The 25,526-nt window shown below is 33.3% G+C and overlaps 2 protein-coding genes across 3 annotated transcripts; both read left to right on the plus strand.

The window, feature by feature from the left end:
* The first annotated feature begins 15,919 nt into the window (after positions 1 to 15,919).
* Positions 15,920 to 17,110, plus strand: LOC112293238 (18.1 kDa class I heat shock protein). Its single transcript, XM_024542436.3, has one exon. It carries the CDS (start codon positions 16,177 to 16,179, stop codon positions 16,762 to 16,764), a length of 588 nt encoding a protein of 195 aa, XP_024398204.1. The 5' UTR covers positions 15,920 to 16,176; the 3' UTR covers positions 16,765 to 17,110.
* Positions 17,111 to 20,078: 2,968 nt separating this feature from the next.
* On the plus strand, positions 20,079 to 25,147 carry LOC112293183 (uncharacterized). Of its 2 annotated transcripts, none has more exons than XM_024542348.3 (11): positions 20,079 to 20,507; positions 20,975 to 21,046; positions 21,379 to 21,512; positions 21,720 to 21,848; positions 22,261 to 22,506; positions 22,702 to 22,914; positions 23,105 to 23,334; positions 23,532 to 23,773; positions 24,179 to 24,378; positions 24,552 to 24,677; positions 24,823 to 25,147. In XM_024542348.3, the coding sequence occupies exons 2-11, from the start codon at positions 21,019 to 21,021 to the stop codon at positions 24,919 to 24,921; spliced, it is 1,647 nt and encodes a 548-aa protein (XP_024398116.1). In that variant the 5' UTR covers positions 20,079 to 20,507; positions 20,975 to 21,018; the 3' UTR covers positions 24,922 to 25,147. The 2 variants fall into 2 exon arrangements, with proteins under 2 accessions (XP_024398116.1, XP_024398117.1); XM_024542349.3 differs by having other exon boundaries at positions 20,104 to 20,293.
* The last annotated feature ends 379 nt before the right edge of the window (positions 25,148 to 25,526 follow it).

The following is a 25,526-nucleotide window of genomic DNA, read 5'->3' on the forward strand; positions in this document are numbered from 1 at the left end:
CCACTGGCTTCCTCCAAATTGCTTGGGTGGCCCGTCGCCACACACCTTCCCGCCCATTCTCCACCCCTTGTCCCGCCCCGTTGACCTTCAGCGTTGACCCCATTCCTAGCCACGGGAACCGTTCGCTTCATGGAAACCTTGCTCTCCTCGACTGTGTGGTGCCCGTTTTAAGCCCCTTTGGGCTTGTCAATGCCTCCATCCATGTGTACAAGTGGGTTTGTTGGCCTTACCACAACTTCGTTACTGATTCTGGTGACCTTTTCTTCATAATGCTGATTTATGAGCATATGTTAGTTATTGATAATCATTCGTTTGATAAGAGTTTTTTGTAAGTTGAAATTTTAAAGTGATTTTGTTTTCAAGGTACAAGTACATCAAAAACTAAACATGATTTATGACTTAATATCCTTATTTTGTGTGTTTGTCAATATAATCATTTGGATTAAATACTCAAATGTGATTAAATATTATATATATATATATATATATATATATATATAATATTTTAATTTTTAGATAGTCAATAATATATATATATACTTTAGATTATTATGTTGAAACATAAAAATATCATATTACAAAATTCTAAACCTTAAATTACTATATCAAAATATAATTCATAAATTATTTTTATTTTTATTGTAGAACTATTAAATATTAAAGTTGTAAATAAATGTTTGAAAATTTAAAATTTTCATAGTTATATTATATTTTATTGTAAAGAATTATACTTATTAATACTAAAATAAATTTTTAAATTATCTTAAGAAATAAAAGTAGGTAGAAATATATTAGATAAATAATATCTTTAAAATAAAAATATTAAAAAAAGTTTTTTAACATAGATAAGATGTATAGATTTTTCTATTTATGTCACTTAACTAAACAAACTTGTTCTAAAAGTTTCTTACTTTAAAAAAAAAATTAACAAAAAGAAACTTATAATCTAGATGTCTAAGCTTATACAAGGCCTTATTTATAGATAGTATATATAGAGCCAAGACTAAGGTTATTCTCAATCATGTCAACTTCTTTCTTATAATATATATGTTCTTTATGAATTTTTTTCTTCTAAGTAATACAAAGATATATTATCTTTTAAGTTTTTATTTATTTATTTTATTTTTATTCTAATTTTTAAATCCACATCTTTGGTAATTTAAAAAGATTAGCAATGACAATATTAAAATTTGATCTTTTTTGATAAAAATGAAACTATTCATTTTTCTCAAGAATATCAAAGTATTGGAGAGGTTGAAAATTATATTCATCTAAATTGATTTTATTTTTATTTTACCATTTTTTTATCATGTATAATTTTTTTAAATCATCACAATTATAGTTAAATTAGTAGAATTAAAGAGATTAATTATATAGATGTAATTTTTTTAAAAAAAATAAAATTAAAAAACTAATTCTTGCTACATATTAATTTTATCTAACATTGTATTGAATATGAAGATGGAATAATTAAGAAGAAATAAAGATGATAGTAGTTTTATTAACAACTATATAATATCAAGTAACTCATGTGAACACCATTGTATTAACTAATGAATAAAAAATTGTTCATTTACAGAAGTTTGATAGTATTAAAATCTAAGTTTTAAAGAATTATCAACCAAATGCAATTTTTCATTAAGCTATATTTTTTTAGTTACTTAATTTAAGCATTCTAAAGGAGATTTTATTTTATAAAATCATAAAAAATAAAAATATAAGAAATATAACTTTAATTTTAAAAATAAAGAATTAAATTAAAAAGATAAAATAAATTTTAAAATTTATTTTTTTATATATTATTAAATATTTCTACAAAATTATTATAGAACTATATATTAAAATAAAAAAATAATAAACATAAATTTTACAAGAAAATAAAGATATGTTATTATCAATCATACAATTTGAAATAAAAATTTAAGATTAATATCATGGATATACTATACATGAGACCAAACAAGAAGTTGAATAAAAGAGTTTTAAGTAGAAAGCTAATAAGAACTTGATTAAACTAGACGAGTATAAGATCAACACTAAGAAAAGTGTATTTGAGCTCTAAGAGATATATTGTCAAGACTGAGAATCTCCTCAACCTTAACTCTAATATATACTAGGTATTATAAAGCCTCTCAAGAAGTTTTCATATTGCTTGAAGACAAAAAAATCTTAGAAAATTTCTTTAAAAGTTTTTATGTTTCTTGAAACAAAGCAATCATTAGAAGCTTCTTGGATAACTTCTTTGATACTCCTAGAATTTTTTAGAATTTTTTAGAATATTTTAAGAATATTTTATGACTTCTTATTAGAATATTCTAAGAATATTATAAAATCTTTTAAAATTTGATATAATATTCTAAAAATATTCCTACAATCTTCTTCTTGGATGTCCATGTCACTTCTTCTAACTTTGAATTTCATGAGGAGTATGGATTTCATATCTTCAATAAAATGATCAAAGCTCAAGCATCATTTTTAAGGCTTTTTTTTATTTCAGTTGATTATAGCATAGGCGTTTTTTTCCTTGAGAAGGTCTAACTTTATCTTAAAGATGATTTTATAAAGGTTACAAAAATTCAAATTGTTAATTTGGTAGTAGTAATAAGAAAAGCTCCAATTTTGACTCTACTTTGAGATTCTTGACCTAAAGACTCTCCAAAGACTCTCTAATTCAATATATTGGATCATAAATTAAATACATTAAATTTTAAGGTTGTTATGAAAAATACATGCTTTTTTTATTATATATAATATTTTAGTGGTAGCTTCAAAGAGAAGTCATCCTAAAATAGATTAGATTTTTGAAAATAGCATCAATGAAACTCATGTATCTTTTGTGGTACATTAATTAGCTTTTTTGCTGATTCTCACATACGTTCATTGATATTGTAGCCATATCAATGAATAAAATATTCCAATTTTTCTCTTCTTTGCCAAAAATCAAGGATCTTTTTCACTTCATATTCCACATAATTATCTATTTGAATACAAAGAGGTGGTAGTTGTCTTCTTCTTAAAATAGTTGATTCTATATAAGCCTCTAAAAGATAAACATGAAAGACTAGATGTACCTTCATGGATGTAGGTAATTCTAACAAATAAGCCACTAGATTGATTTATTTTTGAATATAAAATAGTCCCACTCTTTGATAGTCCAAGTTATAGTAAGATCAATTTATCTTGATATTTTGTCAAAAAAGCCATATTTTATTTCCAACTTAAAAAGTAAGAGATTCTTTTTTAAACTCATTTGAAGCTACTTTGTAAGAATCTTAAATTGCTTGTAAATTGAGCTTTAAATTTTTTTGGAGCTATGATAATTATTTTGCAAGATCTTTAGTTCTTGGATTTTCATCCTTTAATATACTTAAAAAATCAAGCTTTAAATGGTAATTATAATTAGTACAAAATGGTGTTTATTGAGTCAAAGCATAAAAAATATTATTATAAGCAAATTCTACTAAAGATAAATACAAAGTTCAATCATCTTTTTGATAATTGGTAGTATATTGCAAATACTGCTTCAAAACTTGATTGAATTATTTTATTTGACCATTGATTTGAAAGTAGAAGACAAAAGAAAGTTTGATATCTACCTTCAATATTTCAAAAAAAGATTTCTAAAACTTTGATACAAATTGAGATCTTTGATCAAAAATAATATCATCAGGTAAGTCATGATATTAATATATATTATCAAGAAAGAGCCTTGTTATTTCTTTGTTAGAAATTATCTTTTTGCATGGAATAAAATATGCCATCTATATAAATCAATCTATAAAAACATAGATGGCATCGAATATAAGTGATCGTAGCAAATCAGTGATGAAATCCATTGATACTAAAGACCAAGATAGCTTTGAAATTGGCAATGGCTATAGAAGTCTATAAGATCAATGATAAGAATTCTTAGATCTTGAATAAATGCCACATGAGAGAATAAAGTCTTTTACATTCTTCAATATTTAAAGCCACCAAAAATCTTAAGAGATAAGCTCTAATATTTTATTAAATCCAAAATGTCATGTATTTAGAAAATCATGATAAGATTGAAGAACACAAAGTCGCATTGGTCTTTCTAGAATATATAAACAATCTTCACAATATAAAAGATCTTCCACAAATTTGAACTTGTTGTTGTCAGGGTACTATTTGATATTACAAATTAATAAGTTTTTAGTTAATGTTCTACAAATTTATTTAAGAAAACTTAAATCAATAAGTATAGCTATAGATGCAATACAAAATAAAACTGTTTTGACTTCAAGAAAGTGATATATTATTGATTAAATGTTGCTTTTCTAAACTTTGGAACAAGATGTGATTTTTTTGATAAAGCATCTGATAATACTTGTTGCTTCTTTGGTTGATATATAATCATAAAATTAAAGTAAAATAATAATATATTCTAATAAATTTGGCAATAATTTAGAATCCAAATTTATATGAAATACTCCAAGCTTTTATAATTTTTATATATAGTCACAAGATATATAATATCTTTCAGTAAGTAATGTCATTCTTAAAAATAATCTATAATGACAAGGAGCTCTTTGTTGTGAATCTCATAATTGATATTTTTAGCTTAAAACTTTCTAGAATAAAATGCAATAAGGTGGAGCTTTCTATCCTTTCTCATCTATGATAGTATAGCTTCTAATATAAAGTTAGAAGCATTAATTTTTAAATATAAAGCCTTTATAAAATCTGAATGTATTAAAATTGGAATTGTAATAAAAGCTGCCTTCAAATCTTAAAAAGCCTTTTATGTTTGAAATCCTCATTCATATTTGTCTTTAGATGTCAATCAAGTGAGAGAAGCAACAACTTGGGAGTAACTCTTGATAAGTATTCAATAGAAATTATCAAATGTAAAGAAATATTTTACATCTCAAACTGTCTTTGAAGTTGGCGACTATATTATAACTTGAACTATCTTTGGGTCTATCTATAGTCCTTCATTGGATATAATATATCCATTAAATTTCACTTTTAGCTATTAGAATATATATTTTTCTAATTTGGCATATAATCCTATATTCCATAACTTTTATAAGACTTATTTTATATATTTTTCATATTCTTTAAGAATTTTAGAGTAGATTAAGATATTGTCACGGACATACATATAATTACCTATATGAATAGATAAAAGTATGTAAAAATAGGTTAATTGTGTAATATCTTCTAGAGAAGCTTCTTAGAAGCTTCATAGATGCTGCTTTGACTTTATAGGAGTCTATAGTTGACTTTTAGGTTAAAAACTTGGTCAACAAGTTAGCCATGTGCCACGCATGTTGGAAGCTTAAAGAACAAGCTAACTACGTGGTCTATCCATAGAAAACTTGCCTTGCAAGCAAAGGCATGTGGCCTAGAAAGTCAACATATATTGGAGGTCTTATAGAACATCGCCACGTGGCTTCTAGTTAGATAGTATATATAGAGGCAAGAGTGAAGCCCTCTTCACTCTTGTCAACTCCTTTCTTGCTTCTAGTCTAGTTTCAAGGGTCTCTAGTTTTCTTGTATTTTGGCAATAGCCATTCCAGTTTCTTTCTTAATATACATATTTCTATTTTGTCCTATTTCTTTTTGAGAAAAGTCTCACTTACTCTTTAGCTTTCATCGAGTTCTTGTCCCTGACAGATTGACAAGAGTACACTTACAATATCAGAGCTTTGTCTTTTCTTGATTAAGAGTGGATTACCCCTTTTTCTTGATAAGACATAAGCGCATTAGAAGTTGCGGATTACCCTCTTTTAAACTGATATTGTTCTTAGTATTTTCTTTGTTATCAATTCCTCTCTTCTATTTGTTTTGAGCGTTGTTAGACATCTTCTCTTTTCTAAGTGCTACTATGGCAGAGCTTGTTGAAATGAAGAGTGCAATGGCACAGATGCAAGAACAATTGAGGGAGTTAATGCTTGCGATGCATCAACTCAATTTACCACCACAAGGAGCAACAAGAATGGTAGGAAGTGAAGATATAGAGATGATTGGGGCTGCTTCAACATCTGCACCAAACCATATCCCTTCTCCCAGAATGGAACACCCTTCGAGTGTTAGAGAACCGAGAGTTGCCTTGCCCGAGAAGTTTGATGGTACCAGATCCAAGTTTCGAGGATTCATCAATCAGCTCCAACTAGTGATTGAACTTCAACCCCAGAGCTATCCAACTCCAGGGTCACAAGTAAGATTCATTGGTACACTTCTTTCAGGTTCAGCATTGTCATGGTTTTCATCTTTTCTTGAACGACGAGATCCAATATTGGATAATCTGGAGGCTTTTTTGGCGGAGTTTCGATCCATGTTTGGAGAACATGATGCAATTCGTGTTGCAACCAACAAGATCCGTATTTTGCGACAAGGCAATCGATCAGTAACATTATATGCTTCGCAATTTCGACAACTTGCAACTGATATCAAGTGGGATGATGCCGCACTTGTGAGTCAATTTCTCTACGGATTACAATATGAGGTAAAGAAATTGATGCTTAATTTACCTGATCCTCAAACATTGAGTCAAGCAATTGACTTTGCTGTGAAGTGCGACAATCGACTTTTTGAATTTCGATCCGAGAGTCGCACAAGTGGGCCTCAACGTTACTACAATTCAATGGCAACACCGACGTCTCCTCAACACATACCTTCGGAAGTAGAGGATATGCAAATTGATGCGGTACGTTTCAAACCTCTTATTGAGCAAGAAAAGTCTCGTCGTCGACAAGAAGGATTGTGCTTATATTGTGGAGAACCTAAGCACACTGCTCAACATTGTCCAAAGAAGCGACGTAACTACAAAATGAGGAGTACGGCTGTCAAAGAAGATAGTATGTCGGAAAACGAGTACGTCCAGCTACAATAGGGACCGTGCGGCTGGAATCTTGTACAACTTCTAATAAAGGTCCTATCCTCTCCTCAAAACCATCTCCTTGTTTTATAATAGATGTGCGTTTAGGACCTAATAATTACAAAGCCTCTGCCTTGGTAGATTCAGGAGCCTCATCTTGTTTTTTAGATGAAGAATTTGCTAGATGTCATAGAATATCATTAATACAAAAAACTAAACCTGTACACGTAGAAGTCATAGATGGTCGTCCGTTGTCTTCTGGAGATGTAACTCACGAAACACTTCCTGTAGATGTAGTAATAAATGGTCATAATAGTTGCGTAATTTTTAATATAATTAGATCTCCCTCTAATCCAGTAATTTTAGGCTTATCATGGTTAGAAAAGTATAATCCTCGAATAGATTGGATTTCTCGTAAACTTGATTTTCCTGAGAGCATTAGTAACAGTTCTATTAACCAAGTAAAAAACCATGAGTCTAGTATAGTAAAACTCACACCTATAGGTGCAAAAGCATTTATACACGCAGCAAAAGAAGGATCAACTTTTGCTATTTATGCTGCACCTATTTCTGAAAACGTAAAGACTTCAAGTGGCATTCCAAGTCAATATCAGGATTATCAAGACGTTTTTGAGAAAAAGAATGCAGATATTCTTCCTGAGCATCGCCCATACGATTGTTCAATCGATCTCAAGGAAGGAACTCAGCCACCATTTGGACCAATTTACAGTTTATCGCAAGATGAGTTGGCTGAACTCAAGACATATATTGATGAGAATTTAGCGAAGAATTTCATACGCCATTCAAAATCTCCAGCAGGAGCTCCAATTTTATTCGTAAAGAAAAAAGATGGATCTTTACGAATGTGTGTTGACTATCGAGGACTCAACAAGATCACAATCAAGAACAGGTATCCATTACCTTTGATATCAGGACTCCTTGACCAGTTAAATCAAGCTAAGATCTATACAAAAATAGATCTAAGAGGAGCATATAATCTAGTACGGATCAAAGAAAGAGATGAATGGAAGACTGCGTTTCGAACCAGGTATGGGCATTTTGAATATAATGTCATGCCTTTTGGACTCACGAATGCACCAGCTGCTTTTCAACATCTCATGAATGATGTATTTCGTGAATTCTTAGACAATTTTGTCGTCTGCTACCTAGACGATATCCTGATCTATTCTAACAACATCGAAGAACATGAAATACATGTTCGTCAAGTATTACAAAAACTCAGAGATGCAGGATTGTACGCCAAGATGGAAAAGTGTGTATTTCACACTACTCAAGTTGACTTTTTAGGATACATCATTTCAAATGATGGTCTTATGATGGATTCTAAGAAAGTCCAAACAATCATGGATTGAAAGATTCCAAAGACTGTGAGAGATGTCCAATGTTTCTTGGGATTTGCCAATTACTATCGGATCTTCATCAAAGACTTTTCACGAGTTGCAGCTCCACTTACACGCTTGACTAGTAAAGATAAATTCCAATGGAATCAAGAAGCGGAAGCAGCATTTGAAGCCTTGAAGACATCGTTTGTCTCTGCACCAGTCTTATATCGTGTTGATTTTTCCAAGGCATTTTTTATGGAAATAGACGCATCGGATTTTGCCTTGGGTGCAGTTTTATCACAAATGGGAACAGATGACAAACTTCATCCGATAGCTTTTCATTCAAGAAAATTCTCAGCAGCCGAGATCAATTATGAGATCCACGATAAAGAACTTCTTGCAATCGTGGATTCCTTTCAAGAATGGCGTCATTATCTAGAAGGTGCTTCTAGTCCAGTCACTGTGTATACAGATCACAAGAACCTCGAGTATTTCATGTCAGCACGCGTGTTGAATCGTCGTCAAGCTCGTTGGAGTATGTCTTTGTCAAGATTCGACTTCATTATCACTTATCAGCCAGGAAAACAACAAGGTTTGTCCGATGCCCTGTCTAGACGTTCTTATTTTGCACCAAAAGAAGGAGATGCAGCTTTTGAGCAACAAAGAACGGTCCTCTTGAAACCGGAGCAATTTCATCTCCGAGCAATGAAATCAACATTGACTGTTGATTCAACTTTTCTCAAGCAAATCCAGTCCAGTATGTCCTCAGACCCTCTTGTTTATGATATCGAGAATAATTCTTCCAAGTCTCATGATTCTTCTAAGTTCGAGTTCAAGAATAATCTATTATATTTTGAAGGACGCCTATATGTTCCAGAAGGAAAAGCACGTTTGCGTGTTCTTCAAGCACGTCATGACTTTCCAGCAGCAGGGCACTTTGGATATAATAAGACTCTGGAACTCATATCAAGAGATTTTTGGTGGCCACAAATGTGGAAGTCAGTCAAAGACTTTGTACAATCATGTGATATTTGTTCAAGATCAAAAATTCCTCGACATCGACCTTACGGACTTCTTCAGCCATTACCTATACCAGAACAACCATGGTCTTCTGTTTCTATGGATTTCATCACAGATCTTCCAAACTCAAGATCTTATGATTCTATATTTGTGATAGTAGATCGTTTCACCAAGATGGCACATTTTATGCCATGTACAAAATCTATCACAGGTGAAGAAACAGCTAAGCTTTTCATTGATAATATCTATCGCTATCATGGATTACCTAAAGATATCATATCAGATAGGGGAACTCAATTTGTGTCGAGATTCTGGAGGACTCTTTTCAAGATTTTAAAAGTGGACATAAAGCTATCTTCAGCTTTCCATCCTCAAACTGATGGACAAACAGAGCGCGTAAACCAAGTCTTGGAACAGTATTTAAGGTGTACCATCAACTACCAACAAGATGATTGGACAAACCTTCTGCCATTGGCAGAGTTTGCTTATAATAATACGGTACATTCCTCCACGCAACAAACACCTTTTTTTGCCAATTATGGCTATCATCCACGACTTGATACTTTTGATTTTTCAAAAGTTGATAATCCTTCAGCAGAAGATATGGCAAATCGGTTGTCAGAGTTACATGCAATAATGAAGGCGCAGTTGAAGAAAGCTCAAGAACGACAAAAGATAAATGCAGATGTATATCGTAAAGAGCAACCACAACTCAACGTGGGTGATAAGGTATGGCTACTTCGTCGCAATATCAAGACCACTCGACCTTGTGACAAATTGGACTATCGTAGGCTTGGCCCCTTTTCTGTTTCTGAACAGATCAACCCAGTTGCATATCGGTTACATCTACCGGAGTCAATGAAGATCCATCATGTATTCCACGTGTCTCTTCTTGAACCATATAAGACAGTGGATATACAAGGAAGAAGACAAATGCCACCGCCTCCTATAAAAGTAGATAATAATGAAGAATTTGAGGTGGAAGAGATATTAGACTCAAGGCGGCGCCGAAATAAGTTGGAATATCTTGTTCATTGGTGCGGATATGATATTAGTGAGCGCACATGGGAGCCATCCAGGAATCTAGCAAATGCATCAGCTAAAGTCAAAGTTTTTCATCAACGACATCCATCAAAACCAAGATGAAAACCTCTCTTATAAAAGAGACAAGATTGAGGCAAGATAACATTCAATTTCCTATCCTTGTTTGTAACTTCTTTGCATTTTGTGACGCTAATTAGATGGAGAGCCAACAACCAGCGGATTCAACTCAAGAACCTTCGTTTGCTGACTTACCGGATGAGACATTGCGATTGTCACAACCTTCAAGACGACGCAACCGAAATGAAGACCCTCAAGAACGACATGTTCTTCCTCGAATAGATGGTGAGATACAACGCATTTGGTATCACGACCTTGGAAGAGATTCTCGATGTTTGGTGATATTATTGGAGATAGGAACGACTCCTGATGGTGTTTCAAATGTATTATTTGAAGGAAGTTATGAAGGCCTCAACAGTGATCAAATAACAGGGTGGTCTTCTCGCCCTGAAATGGGACACTATCGATGGCTAAGAGGACCCATCAACTATCTTCGAAGAGAACAAAGATCAGAGTATGTAGCAAATACAATTCGCCGCATATTAGATTTTCTCAATATATAATCACCGCTCCTCGTGGAACTCGTCCCTAGAAGGGGGGGTAATGTCACGGACATACATATAATTACCTATATGAATAGATAAAAGTATGTAAAAGTAGGTTAATTGTGTAATATCTTCTAGAGAAGCTTCTTAGAAGCTTCATAGACGCTGCTTTGACTTTATAGGAGTCTATAGTTGACTTTTAGGTTAAAAACTTGGTCAACAAGTTAGCCATGTGCCACGCATGTTGGAAGCTTAAAGAGCAAGCTAACTACGTGGTCTATCCATAAAAAACTTGCCTTGCAAGCAAAGGCATGTGGCCTAGAAAGTCAACATATATTGGAGGTCTTATAGAACATCGCCACGTGGCTTCTAGTTAGATAGTATATATAGAGGCAAGAGTGAAGCCCTCTTCACTCTTGTCAACTCCTTTCTTGCTTCTAGTCTAGTTTCAAGGGTCTCTAGTTTTCTTGTATTTTGGCAATAGCCATTCCAGTTTCTTTCTTAATATACATATTTCTATTTTGTCCTATTTCTTTTTGAGAAAAGTCTCACTTACTCTTTAGCTTTCATCGAGTTCTTGTCCCTGACAGATATCATCAAGAAAGTAGATAACAAACTTGTCTAAAAATTCTTCAAAAATGTCATTCATCAAATATTGGAATATAACTAGAGCATTTTTTAATCCAAAAGGCATGGCATTATATTCAAAATGTTTATATCTTGTCCAAAATATTGTCTTCTATTTATTTATTTTTTTAATCTATACCAAATTATACATTCTATAGAAATCTATTTTAATCTAGATCTTAGCTTAACAAACTTGCTTCAAAAGCCTTGTTATCAATAATAATGGATAATAATTCTCTATTGTTATTTTTTTGAGGCCACAATAAATATTACACATTTACAAAGATCCATATTTTTTCTTTAAAAAAATATTGGTATACTTGCTAGAAATTTGAAATGCCAAATAAAATTCTTTACAAGATTTTTATTGATATAATCCTTCAATGCAAAAAGATTATTTTGAAATAGGTTGTAGATTGGACCAAATGGTGGTTGAGTCTCTTCTTAAAAATTGATGGCACAAGCATACTGTTGATGCTTGGATAATATGTCACCATTATTTTTTTTTCAAAGACATCTTAAAAATTCTTATATTTCTCTAGAATAGCTACTAGCAATCTAGCTTCTTCTTGAGTTGAAATGACATTTCTTTCTTAGCTATCTTTGTAAAAGTCTTTGCTTTAAAAAATATGGCCTATGTTGTTAATGATTTTTAAAAATATTTTATCCAAAAGGATTCTATAAGAAATTTAATCTTATAAAATCTCTAATTTATGGATAGATTATATCTTTTCAACCATGAAAGTCTTAAAATGATAGGATTGAATGGAATTCTAATAACATTGAATGTTATTTTGCTACTATGGCCCTCAAATGATGTTTCTAGTAGTATGGTCTCTTGAGTAATATTGCTTGAAGTTAAATATTGACCTCTATTATTTCTACATGTATAAATTTTGACTTCTATATTAAAAGAATTTTATAAATTAAAAAAAAAAATATCTAAAAAGTAGCAGATGCTCTTAAATCTATTAAATCATTTATTTAAAGTTTTTGTGGGCCAATAAATAAAGGTAGAATAAAACAACAAGTAGATTGGGTAGAGAGAGAAGAGCCTTCATGAATTTGAGGTGTTGGAATGTTAAGTCGCATGATCATTATTGTGGTTGGGCTTCTTTATTTTTTTAAAGAATCACACTTTTAGTCCTGGTTGTATGTTGTTTGTTTGCACAGTTTCCAACTTTGTAGCCTTCTTCACTACAATTAAAGCATAGGCCTTATTCAAATTAATGCTTCTTTTTTTTTTCTTTTGCTATAAGAGGTTTAAATTATACTATATCAATTTGCATATCTTTAATTCTAGTATTGTGATGTAATACAACTAATAGATGAAAGAGAGAAAAAAATATTATATTATAGAAGATCTTATTGTAAAATATTATAGAAAATCATCTTAAAAATATAAATAATAATAAAAAAGATAGTGCAATTAAAAAGTCTTAATGCTACTTTTTTGCAAATTGAGCTTCTATTTACTTTGTAGGACCATGAATAAAGTAAAATAAAGTAGATTGAAAAATTAAATTATATAAGCATATGTAGGAGGAATTTAAGAATAGACTTTAGTAAAATTTATCCCAAGAAGCCAAGAATTGATACCCAACGAGGACCAATTGTCAACCTCAGTTGAAATCAAATCCCGAGGCACAAAACCGTACACTTGTAGTGACTTTGGAGTCTTTTTAGAAATCAAAGAGTGGAATTTGAGAGCAAAATTGATGAGATATTTTTAGGCATTAATTTCATATCATTTGAATCAATATTGAAATTTTGAAGGTTTTCAAAATTAATAATGTTCTTGGTAGGATTAAGATTTAAGAAATAAAAATATATTTATAAATTTGAGGATTACTTAAGTTTTGTGGTGTGGATATGGGTGAAATTTGGGCAGTGTATTAGTGTATTAGTTGTAAATGTATATACATTGTCATTAGATTATGATTTGATTAAGATTTATTTAGAATTTGTCTAAGATTTAGGATTTCATTAGGATTTCATTAGGATTTCATTAAGGTTTAATCTAAGCTTTGGTTAAGATTCAATTAGGGTTTTAATTAGATTTGACTTAAGATTTGATTAAAATTTAATTAAGATTTTAATTAGGATTATATTAAAGTTTTTATTTTTAATATTTCTTTAAGTTTATTATTATTTCTTTAAAGTTTTATTTTTAAATTTTCATAAAATTTCTTTTATTTTTCTTTGAAATTAAATCATGACTTCTTTGTGTTTCTTTTGTGAGTTCTTTTAAATGTATTATGATAGGTTAAAGTTTGATTGGATTTATTGAGGAATACTTAAAGTTTATTTATAGCTTTATTAAATTTGGTAGAATTTTTGTTGCATTTTTATTTACCTTTCATAGCTAGGTACTTCGTACATTCTCAAGTAAGAACATATGTAATATGACACTAGAATGTAAAAGTAATGTATTTGTTAAAGTAATATAATACAAATTTTTTATTCATTGTATTGTCAAAGTCTACAAATATTGATCTTGATGACATTAAAATAATTGATTATTACACTTCACAACTTCGCAAATAGCTTCATTAAGTGTTTGAGGATTAGATAATAATAATAATAATAATAGGTCTTTCATATCATTCTTTAGGTCTCGAATATAATTGATTCATAAAAGCTTGTTCATTCTAATTAATATAACAAGCTAATTACCTAAAATCAAATACATAAATTGTTATAGAGCATGACATTTCACATAATGAACAAATCTTTGTTGTCATCTATTAGACCTTGTGATGTTCTATAAATGCCTATGCAAATACTTCTAAAAAAGCTTCAAAGTTGTTCAAGATTAGAGATTTCTTTTCAAAGAAAGGAGCAAATCAAGATAAGGCTTGTTTTATAAGCAAGGCTCTAAATAAATTAACTTTTAATTCATTTGTTGAATATTGATCAAGTTGTAGAAAAATTATTAATAGAATTTGGTTAACTAATCATCAAAACTTGAACCATGTACCATCAAACTTTTCTACAAGTCTAATCCAAGCCTCCTAATATTATTAAATAGGTAAATTTTCTTATTGTGATACATGTGCCACTACCTCTTTGGATGTAGTAGCTTGAGAAAGTCGTTGCATCACAAGCTGAACTGCTCCAAGTCTTGCATCATCATAAAAACTTATAAAAAAATCCTTCAATTTTAGCAATTTTCTAAGATAAAGCATCCAATATATTCATGATAGTATCTAACTTGGACTCAAGACACTCAACCATACTAACATTTTCTCTTTCAGCCATCTTGAAAGATAAAAAGAGAGTTTTTATCTCTTTGTAGAGAGTACTTTGCAATCTCTAAAGCGCTTAGATGCTTTCAAGAAGATGAATAATCCACTTTCTATCAAAAAGGATCAAATTCTAATATTGATAAGAAGGCAATTTTGACAAATTATTACAATTACAATATATATGAGATCAAACAAGAAGTTGAATAGAATAATTTCAACAAGAAAGGTGATAAGAATTTGATTAAATTAAATGAAGATAAGATCAACACAAAGAAAGGTGAAGTAAAACTCCAAGAGATATATTGTCGAGATTGAAGATCTCTTTAGCTTTGACTCTAATATATATTAGATATTAGGAAGCTTCTCGAAAAGTTTTTGTGTTGCTTGAAGACGAAACAACCTTAGAAAACCTCTTTTAATGGTTTAGATATCTTTCAACCTTAAGAAGCATTATTTAGTAGTTTAGATATCTTTCAACCTTAGGAATCTTTTAATAGAATGAAAGATATCTATACTAGGATAAAACACACATTTATTATATGCATATATATATATATATATATATATATATATTTAAAATATTTTATATATATTTTTATACATTCTTTTTTAATATCTCTATGAAATCATAAAATTTTATAAATTTCAAATGAAAAATAAAAAAGTGAAAAAAATAATAAGATTATAAAAATATTTAAATTATTAAAAAATAATATCTTAGTATACATTTTTAGAATATCTTAGTATATATTAATAGAAAATATTTTTTATTTTTGATAAAAAAATATATGTATATTTTTCAAATTTTTTTAGAAGTAGAAAAATCAAATAATATACTTGATTCAAGACTTTCATAATACAATAATAATTATAAGTGTCGTAAATATTAACATAAGGAACTAAGAGATAAAAAATAAAATAAAAGAGGTATAAGATATCTAATTAGAAAGGACACAACAAATGGCATGAAATAGCCACGCGGAATGACGAATACTCATGCAGCCATGCAGCGACCCGCATCCATGGAAGCCGTGCCGTGGATTCCTGCTGTGCGCACTGACCGCCCTACAGCTTCACCGTCTAGAAGGGTCGGCGCCACTTACCGACGGTCGCCCGATCATTCCAGACTCTTCACCCCCCTTCTAGTCTGTTCTAGAGCGTCAGAGTCTAGAACGTTCAGCCTCATAAGTAGTGTATAGAGGCCTCCGCTGCCTCCACTCTCCTCATACCTCCACTCTCCTCTCCTCATATTTTCTCATCATCGATCTCTCGATTTAAGATTTCTGTGATTTCTTCATTGCCGTTTCCTTCATATTTTGCTCTGAATTCCCTAGCCTTGAGCTAGTATCGCTTCTCTAGTAGCAGATCATTTGTTGCCGGTAGCCCCTCTGCTCGCAAATCGTGGAGTGATTAGTCACCTTTCGGTGGATTCTTTGCGCATAACAATGGCACTCTCATCATTCTTCAACCGCCGGAATGACTTGTGGAGCATGCCCGACCCAATGGATATCATTGTGACTATCTTCGACGATTCTCCCGCCAGGTCGATTGCAAGGGATGCCCATGCCATGGCGAGAACCAATGTGGATTGGAAGGAGACCCCGACGGAGCACGTGTTCAAGGCTGATTTGCCTGGGTTGAAGAAGGAGGAGGTCGTGGTGCAGGTCGAGGACCATAGAACCTTGAGCATTAGCGGGCAGCGCAAGAAGGAGGAAGTTCACAAGACAGATACTTGGCATCGCGTGGAGCGTAGCAGCGGGAACTTCATGAGGAAGTTCCGGTTGCCTGAGAATACAAATTTGGATCACATCACGGCTGAAGTGGAGAATGGAGTGCTGACGATTGTTGTTCCCAAAGTGGAGAAGAAGAAACCTCAAACGCGCAGCATTGAGATTGGTGGTCACGATGAGCAATCGGAGCAACAGGCAGTAACTCATCATGATGAAAAGGCCCCCTCTGGAGTTGCTGTACCGATGGAGACCACCGATGCTACCCCAGATTCTAAAAGCACCTCATCAACTGAAGAGAAATGAAGTCGTTTAAAGGGGATTGTGAGAAATCCAGCGTTTAGCAGTGGTTTGAAGCGTGGCATATGTGCATTGAGAATCAATAATTAGCAGCTGTGTACCCTGAGCATAGTGAAGAATCCGCACTATACCCCCAAGAATGCGCACGGTGAAACGAGAAGTCATGAGGTTTTGTTTAGTGATAAGCGCAGTAGTCATTAGTTTGTGTGCATGTGAATGTGAATAAATGCTCGAGCATGTAAATATAATGAGCTCATAGCGACAGTATTTTTATTTACTAATAGCCTACCAAGATCTTCAAATTTACATGGCTGTGATGTAACTTTGTTCATAATTAAATCCCGTGAACGCAGCGTAAGTATTTCGACTTTGTCATAAGACATATCATGCAAAGAATAAAACAGAAGATAAGACATCTTTCTATTGGTTTAATGAATCCCACTTCCCTTCCACTTCTGAGGCATGCAATCCTTCTCATTTTACTTTAGAAATACACTCAATATTCATTCAATTGATCTACAAAGCTAAGCGCTCAGCAATTATAATACACACATTCAAGCAAATTGATGTGAGCAGTGAAGCGGAAACTAAAAGAAAAAGAAAAAGAAAAAATCGACTAAATGGTTGTAATAAAATCATGGATGGTGCAATTACTAAATCTGTGCCCAAGTATGCCAGAGTCAGCCACGCCCATCCATCCCCCACCCCCCCGTTTTGTTCGAAGGCCCTGACGACGGCGACAGCGACGGTGAACGAGGTGTGGAAGATCGCCGTCTGGCATGGTGTCATCAGCACAGAGGCGGGGATAGGGGCTCCGGTCCAGCATACTAGTCTATGACCGAGCGAGGGGAAAGCACAACGTTGACGAATGTCATCCTCTTCCCCATTGAATTGCTTCTCCATTCATTCTCCCTCTCACTTCTCCCTCTTCTTGTTCTGAAAAAATTAATAATAATGTAGTTTTTTTAAGGTAAAAATTAAATAAAATTTAAAAATATCATTATTAATTTCTAATACTTCAATTTTTTAAATTTCAATGAATTATTAGTAATTTTGGAATGTTTCTTGTTACGTGTGAAGTTATTGTGAATTATAATTTTTAATTTAAAAAATATCACATTGATTATTTTTAATTTAATAAAATTTTAAAATATAAACACAAAATACAATGAAAAAAATTAAAAATTCATAATAAATAATTTGATTCCTTCAATTCTTTCGATATTTTAGATTTGGATATTTAAGCATTTAAATATAAATAAATTGTTGAGCCAACCTTGACAGCTAGCCAATTCACCAAAAATCTTAGCAAACTAACTATTGTTAAAGCCAACTAATTGTCATGGACATATGCATTAACACTAGTATTTACCTAGATAAAAGAAGTTATGTAGAAATTATTAAATTTGAAAATATTTAGTAGAGCAACTTCTCAGAAGCTTCATATACACAAATTTGACTTTCTGAGTGTTTGTAGGTGCTTGATAGGTTGAAAAGTTTGCCAACAAGTTTGCCACATGTTGCACATATTGATTACTTGCTTTACAAGTTAGCCATGTAGCACACATGTTGGAAACTTGTCTTGCAAGTTAGACACATGTTCCACATCTTGGGCATGTGTTGAATGACCTATAAGATATTGTGATGTAGTTCTTTAGTTAGATATATATATAGAGGCAAGATTGAGGCTTTCCTCATTGTTTTCAATTTCTTTCTTGCTTCTAGTCTAATTTTAAGAGTTTGTAGTTTTTTTTTCTTTGAATTTCTTATTGAATATATACACTTTCTCATTTTCTTTGTGGAATCTTTATTTTGAGACATATTTTACTTGTTTAATTACATTTTTCAAGTTCTTGTCCTTGACACCTATTTCTTAAGTTTCTATTCGACAATCTTTTAAATTTTTGGCTTGTTGTTGTATGTATTATTTTTATTGTTGTATACATATATTTGATACTCTATGTATTTGTTGTTTTGTGTTAAGACAATATAGATAATTGTAAGACTAGTAAGAGACCATTTGTAAGTAGTTGTGCAGATATTCTAATTGGAATTGACAATGAATTAAGCAATATATATAAAAAAAAAATAGTATACTTATTTTTAATGATAATCTAACCAAATATGTATGTAGTATAATAGTTTTTTGAGCAAAATTCAATATAGAAGTTAAAATCCTTATTGTAGATATGGAACCATTTAGAAGTTATCTATAGTCACTCATATGCATAGAATGTTGATCAAAAAATGCTCAATTTGTTTTAATTATATGCCTAATTGACTTTGTAATTTGTCCATCATTTTAAAGTTATTTATAAGATTGATAAAAAAGGTGTTATTTCTCAAGATCATACATAGAAAAAAGTTATCTAATATTAGAGGTTATAATTAGTATAGTATCATAGATAATGACCAAGATGCCAATTATCAATATTAATGCTTTGAATAAAAAATGACAAATAATTATTTGTTGCTATTGAAAAGTCATCATTTAAGAATCTTGTAAAGACATTCTACCAACCTTAAAAAGTCTATTGTTGTTGCATGCTAAGAAAAGTACTTAAAGATGAATTTACTACTACTATTTTAAAATTTTATTTATTATTAAATAGTATCACTTCTTATTTTGAGTTCATTTTATAGTATTAGACATCAAGAGTATTTTAAGGCTATAGTTCTATCACTACCTAATAATTGAATAAAGACTAAGAGTTGTATTAGGTAGTTGTAGCATTCAAAACTTTCCACTTCTATATAATGCCATAATTATTGGTGATATTATAAATAACTTACTACAAGAATTTGGCATGATGATGTGAATTATAGATACTACCAATAGCGGCATTGAGATGCCAAATGCAATAAATTATTCTAGCAAAATATCTATGATTTTTTTATTTATTTATTCTATGTGTCATATCATCAACTAAAGAATAAGTACAAAATCCTTCTAATAAAAATAATTATTATTTAAAGTAGTTAATTTTTATAATTTTTTATAATTCAAACTAAAAATAATGTGTATAAAATCTTGTCCAATTTTTTCAAAACATAATAGTGATGGTTTAAGGCAAGTTAAAATCATGACAATATTGAGGTACAAAATGATTTTTATAATTTATACTTGCATGTTTAAATAATTCTATTAATAAATTTGATATATTATATTTATAATAAAATAATATATTATATAATATATGTTTATTATTTTAAAAAATCTTCAAATTATTTCTCAGATTTTTAATAATTGATTTAAGAATATTGATATTTTTTAAAGCTCACCCCCCCCCCCAAGCAGGCGGAGAATGCAACACTTGTCATAGTCACCAACGTTGCGTTGCGCTACGCACTGAGCCCACTCTCCTCGAGCTCTGTCTCTCTCTGCCTCGTTCCTTCGATTCCATGCCTCCCGTCAATTCCAGCTTCGATTTCGTTTGTTGCGCGCTTGATTACAGTCCATTTCATCGTCGTTTCTGCTGTACCAATCCTTCTATTGCAGAGTTGTAGCTTTTCCCGTCGTGGAGGAATTTTTCCGGTGGGTTTTGGTCGGTGTTTGGTAACGGTTTTGCCGCCTGAGTCAATTGTGAATTGGTTTTGATGCTGGATGTTGTGGTTGAATTTCGGATAAACCTGGAGGAAGATTGCGTGTCTACTTGTGGCTGGTATTGGCTTTGACGAATTGGCATTCGGTGAGGTTGGAAGTTTCGGTGGAATTCTTCATCAGTGTGTCTTGGTGCTGGAATATCTAGGTACTTGGTTTCTAGGGCTTTCCAGTTTAATTGTGTATGTGGTATACTTGCTATAATTTTAGGAATAGATTTTGGAATTTAACAGCGGCGATCAGTCTGTCCGTTCAATGTATGAGGTTAGAGATTCAGTACTTAAATTTTGTAGCTACGAATGTTTTCAACTGATTCATACCTGGTTTAGTGGTCGAATGAGTGATTTAAATCCTAAGTTCTGCTTGTCTGCATTTTGGCATGGTATATTTGAACCTGAGACTGTCCCTGGCTACCTGATGTGTCTTCCCTGAAAAATATTAGATTTGTCGAATTTGTTCTTCATTTTTTCAGTTTTTCTGGTTTCTCGGTCCTAGATGTAAGACATTTTATCAAAAACTAATCAAAAAAGCACAAATTTATATATATATATATATATATGCATTAATTTTTTATTTCTTATTTTTATTATTACTATTATTATTATTTTGTGACAGAGATTGCAGTATCGCCTTTGAGGTGGTTTCAGTCTTAACGCATTATGGGAAATTCCGAATCCTCCAGTGCAGGTATACTTGGTATCCAGCATGAATCAGAACCTTAGTCTAGATGATGAATTTGCTTTTGCATCCCCGACAGGCTCAGGTCATACTGAGCTGCACGTATGAAGTACTCCAAAGAGTATTTTATGACTTTGCAGATGACATCTTCCGGGAGAAATCTCATACTTCATCATTCATTCTTGTTCCACTTCATAATCTAAAACTCAGTGTGGTTTAAAGCCTGCGCTTACATTGATTTGAGTTTACAACAATAATACGAATAGTCCGCTCATCGTTGTAAATACCACTTCTTGTAAGCTTCCATTCGTATAACTGATTAAAAATGTGTGCAAGAGCAGGGGGTGAAAGCCAAGAATACACTCAACTTGAAAGAAAATTGCAATCTGAGCTGACTTATCTTAAGCGCTCTTTCGCTCATCTGAGTACCTTTAAAGATGGCAATCAACAATCTATTCCCCTTTCGGCACTTGAGGCAAGCCCTAATACTTTGTCTGTTGAGTGCGAATACTGCACACAGATGTTTCAATAATTTTCTCTCTAATCAACTGAGTAACTCACGGCCTTTACATTTTTTTTAACAGTTACTTTGATATCCTCTTAAAATTCTGTAGCAACCAGCTTTAAATAGAACAGATGCATGCGTAGACTGAATTTCATTAGCATGGAAATGGCTGTGCAGGAGGTTTTCAATCTGGCTCCACTAAATGTTGGCAATGTGCCTTCTGCCGATAATTCCTCCCTTCCATTGTTCATTTCGGAGATTGGACCAGCCATTATTCGAACATTTTTCATCAGCAACTCGGGACAAGTAAGAATTTCCGAGTCTTCTTTTTAACCGCTGTAGGCTGCTAGCTTCTTCCTCAATTTAACGATTTTCTCCCATGTGTACTTCATTCCATCTCCTTTACCCACACCTTATTCAATTTCCATTTTTTTGAACTTCATCGATTTTCTTTTCTCTGATGAGCTTAAGAAAATATCATTTTTTGTATAGTCCTGATATGGCATGTCCAACTTCCCATTAATGTCGCTTGCTAATATTATCAAAGTATTTTCCGCTTACTATTTCTCTCCTCATAATTTGAAACTGAGCCTGCAATGAAAAGCTGAAACTGCTGCCCTTCTGTTATGATGATTACGCCGGATTCTTACATGCTAACAGCAGATCACACTGGGAATGCTTATGTTTTGCTGCTCCTAAATTGTATTCATGCTGGCAGGTGGACTGGCCTCATTTTCTCTCAGGCTTTAACATGTGTTGTAAGGAAGGATTGGGTGCAGTCAAGTTGAAAATGCTCTTTGCGGTGTTTGTTAAAGGCAAACATGACCATGATTTACTCCCTAAGCTACAAGTTGATGGAGATCAAGATTTAATTGGGTTCGTCACTATGAGCCAGCTGCGAGATGTTTTCTTGCTTTGTTGGTTACTTATGTGTCATTCAAGACTCGATAACGTGCAAGATAAGGTTTGCGCTCTGATCTCACACGTTTGAGGATTTCATATTGGATTGTGATATTGGGGACTTAGATTTTGTGACCATTCTTGGCGCTTCATAGAGACCTATTTATTACACCTTGTATCTCTTAACCGCTGCTTAATACACCTGCATTGATATCCCTTAAGAAAACTGGTCAGCTATTTAAACATCCGGGTTTGACAGGAGGTGCATGTGACGCTTCCAAATTTGCATCCTCTACTTGCTTCCTGCTACGCTACTGCAAGTGAGGCGCCCGCTGAGACAGATTGGAAAGGCGACGAGGAAATACCAGTGGAAAAACTCATATCTTGGGTTCTAGCAACTATTCCTGGTATTACAGATTGCTTTGCTGAATATGTCAAAGCTCATCTGCAGCGACTCGGTTCAGAACGAAAGGTGTTCTTTACAAGCCAGTTCAATTTTCCTCATGCTGCTGGTTTCTAATTACAGTAATGACAACTGTACCTGTTTTAGTTTTTCTTGATTTCAGTACGTATGAGTAAGTGCATACATTGTATGTATATGTTCTTAGTTCGTATTGCAATTTTGTGAAGCTACTTCTGATAGTATCATTTTTTGAGTTCAGACTATCAAATCGGAAGATAAACCTTCACCACAAGCCACAGGAGTAGTGGACCAAGAGGGAAAAGCGTTGGGGCATTCACGAAATGGAGAAGCTGTGGAACCAGGCCTGCTCACATTGGAGACAGCATGGGCTGTTGGGCTGTCACAAAGGGACTCTAGCGGTTCAGATCTTGTTACTGCTGCCTGTGACCTAAGTGGCTCTTCTAATAGCCATCCAACACTCTTGTATAGGTACTTCTAACCAATGTTCACATCTAGGGTGATTTTGAACCTTGTTTGTTCTAAAATCTGTGAGCTTGCATTGACTTGTGCGGCGAAATACCTGGAGCTAAGTCTTAGGAACACACTTATAGTACGGTACTTGTAAAACTAGAAGAAAATGCCACACGACACCTTCATAAGATGTTTTTTTTAACTTTGTGTTGCAGATCTTCCAGCCATGGAAGAGGACTCAGCCGATTCTGGACACGTGTGGAGGGCTACAAAGCCTCCGTGTTGATGTTGATCTCAGGGACTTCTATAGGCGGTGATAACGATGAACTCACTGGAAAAAAATGGGAAGTAGGAGCTCTGGTTCCAGGAGGATTTGAAAACAAGGAGGTCTTTTATGGAAGTTCTGGCTGCTGCCTATTTGCGATTTCGCCGCTTTTTCTACCCCTGCGGTCAACTGGTATTCTTTTATTCCATTTTGAGGCATAAACATAGAACTCGTAGATCCTTATCTAGATTGACATGTGCAGACTGCTCTCAAAAGTATCACAATTTTTTGTCCAAACTGCGTGCTTTTTCTGAGGCGACATGACCTTTCCTTTGGTAATAGTTTCAGTCACCATCTTTGCACGTTTAATTTTGAACAGCGTAGTCCACGAGGAAAATAACGTATAATTTTACTATCCGGTTGCTGGTAATCAAGAGAACCAAATCTGTAATAAAAACGTTTCTTCTTGCTTCCAACTGGATTATTGGTTACCCGAATCTGCTACAAATTTAAGAGCCCTAACTTCGAATCTCGTGCAGCCCATTCTATTTTTCTAAGTGTTTATGATTCACTTAACCCTTATTTGCTGACTTGTAGGTAGGGAGACCAATTATGTCTACAGTCACAAGCGTACTCCGGGAGTTGCATACGGTTCACATCCAAAACCAGAGGGAGTTGGTTTTGGCGGTTCAGACGGAAAAGAACGTTTGTGGTTAGATGATGAGTTTTTGACTGTCACTGTTCAGCATCATGCGCTGGATAAATCTTATCATTCTGGGGCGCTTATTCCAGGCCAGGTAACTAGGCTCCACTATGATTTTCTCTCATTATCTACTGTATGCTATATTGGAAATACTTTGGAACGATTCATTCTCCCTTAAACGTTCTGAAAGTCGTGCACAGACCAGTGGTCGGCTTAGTAAACCAATTATATATCCATTTAACTGATAGCTCGGTTCCTTTTGGACAGGGTTATTTGGCTGTGAAGGGCAGAGTCAGCAAAGTCGAAGTCTGGGGACTCGGAGGATTTAGTGCTGATGAGCAGCAAGCTGTATATCAACACAGAGAAAATCTGTTCTCTGAGCAAAGACGGAAGGTACATCATTAGTTTTTGAGTTACAAAGCGAATTCGAATATTAAAGAATGATATTTCAATATTCCTTCACAGTTATGAATGAAGATATTATGTTGGTATGATATCCTCTCTCGTAATCGGTTATTTATGATCTGTTCGATGGCAGGTTGACTTGAAGAACTTTGGCAACTGGAAAGATTCACCTGATGCAGCGATGATGGATTTGATGTCCGACCCCAACAAAGCGGCAAGAGAGGAACGTTAACATTGTCTAGCGAATTGTAAATGATATCATATGAGACCAGTTACACCACTTGGATTCCGCTCAAGCTTGCAGATAACCAAATGAAATTGTCTATTGAGCTGGTGTGAGACACGAATATCTACGCCTTATCTGTTGAACCACCGTATGTGGGTCTGAATATCATAGTGCACTCAAGGGCATTATTGTAGACGTGAACTGATTCGAAAAGAAACTATACATTGAATCATGCTCTGAGTACCTTTTGACTTACAACTTTTCAGAAGTTTTGTTTGCACAGCTCTCAGCGTCGCGCGCAGGATTTACAAGACAGCAAAACAAAACATGCTCGGACGCTAGGACTAGATCGTATCAGAATGCCTACAAACCCTGGCCTTCAGAATAAGAACGAGAGATTCATACCTTTAGAATCCGAAAACACTTCTCACATCGAGCATCGACATGCGCACCGAGGAGGATCTAGAATCCCACGGGAATCCCTACACGACCTCGAAGCCACGGTGGAGGGGGCGGCAACGGTCGAAGGCCCTGCGCCATGGCCGTGTCTAGATTCCAGAGCCCGGCGCACACGGCGTGGAATCCACAGCCAGGCAGGAATCGAACCAGCT

Source organism: Physcomitrium patens, chromosome 16, assembly GCF_059467195.1.
Source record: "Physcomitrium patens ecotype Gransden chromosome 16, ASM5946719v1, whole genome shotgun sequence".
Classification (NCBI taxonomy): Eukaryota; Viridiplantae; Streptophyta; class Bryopsida; order Funariales; family Funariaceae; genus Physcomitrium; species Physcomitrium patens.

What these genes read in the sequence shown, in the direction of transcription:
- LOC112293183 (XM_024542348.3), top strand. Translation starts at nt 21,019, where the DNA reads ATGGGAAATTCCGAATCCTCCAGTGCAG. An exon ending in GACTCGGTTCAGAACGAAAG is followed by an intron (nt 22,915 to 23,104) that starts GTGTTCTTTACA and finishes TTTTGAGTTCAG; the next exon opens with ACTATCAAATCGGAAGATAA. An exon ending in TCTCTGAGCAAAGACGGAAG is followed by an intron (nt 24,678 to 24,822) that starts GTACATCATTAG and finishes GTTCGATGGCAG; the next exon opens with GTTGACTTGAAGAACTTTGG.
- LOC112293238 (XM_024542436.3), top strand. Translation starts at nt 16,177, where the DNA reads ATGGCACTCTCATCATTCTTCAACCGCCGGAATGACTTGTGGAGCATG.